This window comes from Phalangium opilio, unplaced genomic scaffold (assembly GCF_054372755.1).
Source record: "Phalangium opilio isolate 3A_F unplaced genomic scaffold, DU_Popi_V2 ptg000100l_1, whole genome shotgun sequence".
NCBI lineage: Eukaryota > Metazoa > Arthropoda > Arachnida > Opiliones > Phalangiidae > Phalangium > Phalangium opilio.
In genome coordinates this window covers 931,886-937,856 of record NW_028324203.1, presented here as the reverse complement: position 1 = coordinate 937,856, position 5,971 = coordinate 931,886, and the positions used below count along the sequence as shown (strand labels likewise).

The 5,971-nt window shown below is 40.3% G+C and overlaps 1 protein-coding gene across 1 annotated transcript; it reads left to right on the top strand.

Annotated features, from left to right (window-relative positions):
• The first annotated feature begins 614 nt into the window (after positions 1–614).
• Positions 615–5,639, top strand: LOC149632401 (uncharacterized). Its single transcript, XM_089851110.1, has 3 exons — positions 615–1,082; positions 1,150–1,226; positions 5,069–5,639. Exons 1-2 carry the CDS (start codon positions 615–617, stop codon positions 1,162–1,164), a joined length of 483 nt encoding a protein of 160 aa, XP_089707236.1. The 3' UTR covers positions 1,165–1,226; positions 5,069–5,639.
• The last annotated feature ends 332 nt before the right edge of the window (positions 5,640–5,971 follow it).

Here is a 5,971-nt window from a genome sequence, read left to right as displayed (position 1 = left end):
TCAATAAATAGCCAAAAAGTTAATTAGATATATAGGTATAAAATTACAAAATCTCTCCGAGGTCTAAGTTTTTTTCGTATGCAAAAAAGTTGTCTAGGTGTGTTTTAAATAATTCAAACGAGATCGTGTTATATAAAAAACCCTTTAGCGAAGGTTAAAAAGAAGTTACTTTGATAAATGCCTAAGGGGACAAATATTATTCGTATGCAAAAGCTTGTTTAGGCGTGTTTCGAATAATTTGAATAATTCTCACGAGATCGCTTTATATAAGAAAAACAATTTATTAGTGAAGGTTAAAACTAATTACTTTGGGAGGGACGGAAATTGTTTTTTTGACATGATTTAAATCTAAATAAATGTATATTAATATTAAACTATAGAGGTATTTTTTATATAGATAGATATCCTAATGTCTTCTATAATCTTTAGTACCAACTCCACAATAAAAAATGTTTTTTAGGTCAAATTAAAAATAGCGTATCAGACATAATTATATTTTTTAAACTCTTAATAAAAAAACCATGTCTAAGCCTGTATTCTAAAAAAAAATGGCCCTGAGATTTTGGGTATAAAAGCTTGAGCATTGGTATTGGATTCTCACAGTCGATCCAGCCATGAACAAGTACCAAGAGTCTCAATCTATGTTTGAATCTCCACCGTCTTCTCCTAATAATCGACAAGGATCCAGCAACGGTCAACGAACGCTGAGTCAATTTGTAAAACCCGACCCCGTTGAGATCCTCCTCGATTCTGACGACGAGGAGTTTGTCCAGGACGTGTTGCAGAAACACGTTGTCGGCGTCAACGGGGTTGAGGGGTCCTATCGCTTGAGAAGCGACGGGCAATATTTTGAAACTAAAATCCCCCCGCGAAAGGGGGATTTCTACATAGACATCAGTATCTATAAATTTAAAGATATAAAAGACGCCCAGGCGGACAAACTGTGGGAGTGTAGACATAAGCGGCTAAAAAGAGTCGTTGACGCTAAAAACAAAGACGCCATCAAACTCCTTAACGCTTTCCATCGCTTGGTGGACGACGTGAAGAACGACGCAGAAGCCGCTCAGCAGCCGCCTAGCAAAGTACGTATCTATTTAACAATAAATTTACAAACCAAAATGTTTTCTATATTGTTTTTATTTGTGATAGAAATTCAAAAAATGAGCAGTGAGAGCAGCGGCAGCGGTAGCGACTCGGAGGGTAGTGGAGGAGAGGAACACGCACAGGTAAACCGGTACTACACAATTGAGCGGCAGATTGACAAAACGAGTCGCAAGTGGCATTGTAAACAAATCGATTTGCGTATAGCTTTCAAAAATCTGGAAGACATTCCAACGCGAGATTTTTTTCGAATTTTTCGAAAAATTCTTGACGAAGTTATACGTAAATTAGTAACCGAGAATCCCGGGTATAATCGGGTTCGATTTGTTTTAAGCTCCCCCGGATTGACGACCCCTGTTAATATTAAATTTATAAAAATTGACAAATTCACCAGTAAGCGAATTATGCGCACCATCTATAGAGTAACGCAATCTAGTCGGGACTTTGTCTTTAATGGGGAAGATTTTCAGTTTGACATTATTTTTCTAAACCTCGATGCTAATATAGGGACTTATTATAAATCCATAAAAAATAGAACTTTGGTTAATTTGGATTATTTCGTTAAGCAAAATAACCAATTTATTTTTATGGAGAATAATGATAATCTCTGTTTTGCTCGGAGTTTAGTTCTGGGTAAAGAGATGGCCGATCGCAATTTTTATCAACAAAATAAGCAAGGTCCGCCCTTTAACCAGGACAATTTTAACAAACTGAGACGCAATAGCACTCTTCAAGGTAATATTGCAAAAATCTTGCACAGGAAAGCCGGAGTCCCCGAAGGTTTTGTTACTCTAGAAGATATTCAAAAATTTCAAAATTATTTAGTTCCCCATTATCGAATCGTAATCGTTGATGCTGCGAATAATTTTACCATATTTTTCAAAGGCCCCCAAGCTCCTAAATTTATCTATCTATTAAAAATTGGCGACCATATCCACCCCGCAAAAACTTGGCACGGCATGATGGGCGGTTGTGTCTCTTGCGATTTATGCTTAAAATCCTTTTACAAATACGAATTGTTAAAAGAGCATAAATGCCCCGAGGATACAAAACCTTATATATGTTTTCGGTGTCAAGGAGAAGCTTTTCATTTAACTAACGAGGATGCTTTAAAACGTTGCGACGAATGCCACCGCTATTTTTTCCCGGGCCCCTGCTACGAAACTCATTTACTTAATGGCACCTGCGCGAGCCAAAAACGATGTTTAGAATGTGGGCGACTGATGGGTGACGACCACGACTGCAATCCCGAATGCTCTCAGTGTAAAATAGTCCATCCGCCAGGTGAACATTTTGTTATGCCTTTGGAAACCAAAATGAAAGCCTCGCGGTTTATTTATTACGACATTGAGACTATTCTTAGAAATAATATCCACGTCCCCATTTTACTAGTTTGCGACGTAGAGACTGAAGCTGGCTTTGAAACCAACATTTTTTACGGCGCCAATTGCGTCGAGCAATTTTTAAATTATTTATTTAGCGTAGAGCAGGTAGTTTTGACTGGACAGAAACGTAAAACGTACCAACCGCGCTTTACTAACACTCAAGTCGTAGCTCATTACGCGAAAGCTTTTGATAACTTTCTAATTCTTAATGCTTTAGTCCATAGACACGTCACCCCTGCCGTTATTTTTGACGGTAGTAAAATTTTAATGATTCATCTTGAGGGACCGCAAATTAGATTCCTCGATAGCTTTAATTACATTAGTCAACCTCTGCGTAATTTCACCAGCATGTTTAGCCTCGGCGATGTGGCGAAAGGATTCTTTCCATTTGATTTTCATACCGAAGAAAATCTTAATTACATTGGCGTCATCCCTGAAGCTTCGTACTTTAACGTAGCTCAAATGAAAGCCAATGATTATCGAGATTTTCAAGCTTGGTACGCGTCAATGGAAGGATCTATTTATAACATCAAAGAGGAGCTTATTAAATATTGCATTCAAGACGTCAAAGTCCTAAGACAAGGCGTCGAAGCTTTTAGAAAAATTTACGTAGATCTAACAAAATTAGACCCTTTTTGCTTAAAAAATATTACTTTGGCGGGTGCTTTAACCACTATTTATCTTAACAATTACTATAAACCTTACAGCATGGGTATTGTTCCTTCTAACGGCTATAATGCAAAATTTAATCACAGTCAGATTAGCTTAAAATATCTCGCTTGGGTGGAGAAAACGGAAAATATAAAATTGCGAACGGCTTTAAGCTATGGGGGTGAATATCGGGTGGGGCGCTATTTAGTCGACGGCTATAGCGAAACTCCGCCCAAAATCTACGATTTCCACGGTTGCTACTTTCACGGTTGTCCATGTCAAAAACTAAATGTCTACAATACCCAACTCAAGGCCAGCAACAGATTTCTGTACGAGCGGACTCTAGATAGAGAGCTTTTTATTAAAGAGAATATGCCCGGCTACGAGTACACATCGATTTTTGAGTGTCAATTTGTTAAGCTTTTAAAAGAAAACGCCGAAGCAAAGGCTTTCTGTAAAAGTTTAACTTTTCGACCTCAAATATCAGCCCGTAGCGCTCTCTATGGGGGACGAACGGAAAATTTTGTTCTTAACTGCCACGTGCAAGGTGAGGAGAAAATTTTCTACAAGGATATTATTTCTTTGTACCCGAAAGTTTGTCGCGATTGTCCGTACCCTAGCGGCCACCCCATAATCTATAGCAGAGATTTTGACAAATCGCCAGGGTGGTATTTTGGCGTTATGAGTTGTCGTCTGCTTCCCCCTCAAGATCTCCACATCCCCTTAATTCCCTTCCGCAGCGGTGGTAAATTAGCCTACGCCCTCTGTCGCACGTGCCTAGAATTGCGAGCGGAAATCTGCGATCACACTGTCAACGAAAGGGCTTTCGAATCAGTCTGGCCAACGGTTGAAGTCTATGCCGCTATGGAACATGGTTATAAACTCCTCGATATATTCGAAGTGTACCATTATCCAAAAACGGAATATTTCTTTGCCCAGTACATGACTGATTTTATCGCCCTAAAAGTGAAGAATTCCGGATTTCCCGCTCACGCTCAAACGCCTCTGCAAAAAGAGGCGTATATCGCTGATATAAACAAGAATGAAAAGCTTTCTCTGACCGTGGCGGATATTCAATCAAATCCTTCCCTGCGTAATATCGCTAAAATTAATTTAAATTCTCTTTGGGGTCGCATGGCTCTGAATACGGGAAAGATTCGCAGCATCTTTATCAACAATTATTACGAATTGATACGATACGCGAGCGATTACACTCTGGAATTAGTCGACTTACGGCCAGTTACGGAGTCGATCGCTCTCTTATCGTACAAAGCCAAAAGCGATTACGTTTCGGACTACAAACTGGGGTCGGCCATTGTGGGGAGCTTTGTTTCTTGCTACGGGCGACTCGAATTGAACAAGATGCTGCTTCAATTAGACCGCGCAGCCTTGTATTGTGACACCGACTCGATAATCTACCGCCATCTACCGGGAAAGTTTGACATTCCAACTGGCAATCATATTGGTTGCTGGGCGGACGAACTCGGCGGTGATTATATAACTTCCTTTTGTAGTACCGGTGCCAAAAGTTACTCGTTTCGCACTAGCAAAGGCAAAGAAGTCAAGAAAATTAAAGGGTTGACGTTAAATCGAGAAAATCTTGAAAAACTTGACTTTGAAACCTTTGAAAGTGTAGCGATGAATCCGGAAAAGGAAGTTACAGTCAATGTCCCTTTTAATTTTAAACGGGATAAATACAAGCTGCAGCTAGAGGCCGTTAAAATCACCAAAAGATTTCGCCAAACCTCGAATAAGAGATTGTTGAACGCCGATTTGACAACCAGTCGACCCTACGGTTTCAAAGAGGCAACACCCGCTTCAACATCTCTCTCGCATGAATTACGAGGCTAGGCGAAGGCATACTTTTGAGGGCTTGTGGGAATCTTGCGTTCCCATCGAAGCCCTGGCCAAAGACGGTTTCTATCTTGCAGATGTAGAAACACAGACGACGCGCTGCGCCTTTTGCGGCATCGCCTTGTACCAGTGGCGTTGCACGGACCATCCATCGAGGGAACATCGGAAACACAGTCCATCGTGTCCGATGGTTTCCAAAAAACCGTGCAACAACAAACCACTGCGTCAGGGGTTTTCCGAATTCCCGACCAGCGAGGGCGAGGATGTTTGCGAGCCTCTAATCCAAACATGCCCAGCCATCAACAACGAGCGGTCGGGAACCGAAAAAGTGCGCGTGCGCATAAATCCGTCGTGTTTTCTTCTGTAGTGCGTGTGTACCAACTACCCTCCGAGTCTCGCGTCAACTTTAACCTCCTCAACGTGCAACGCTTCCGCCAGCGTTGTCTGGAATTAGAAGAGAAACTTTTTAAAAAAACAATTACTTCATAGGGGATTTTTTTTTTTTGGGTAAAAGGGTTTCGTTTATATTGTTTAAATATTTTTTAATTTGTGTTTATTAAGGGTCTTTGGGTTTTGGGTTAATTGTATTTTTGATTATATATATATAAACTGTCAATTAAAATAAAAATGTTTATTAATCAAGATGAATCCAACCGAGTCAGTCTCGCATTCTTTAAAGTTCCAAACACCCGCCCAGTTTCTAATCGTGGGGCCAACGCAAGCGGGGAAGAGTTTTCTTTTAAGTAACTTATTGCAAAATCATCAGCTTATGTTTGACCCACCGCATAAAAAGGTTATTTATTGCTACGCCGCCTGGCAGCCAAACTATGAAAAATTGAAACAATTGATTCCGGGAATTCAATTTATTCAAGGCTTGCCAACGGCGGATCCGGACTTTTGGGAAATGAATCGCGACTCCTACTTGATACTAGACGACTTAGCTAGCCAATTATTTAAACAAGCTCATATTGCCGATTTAG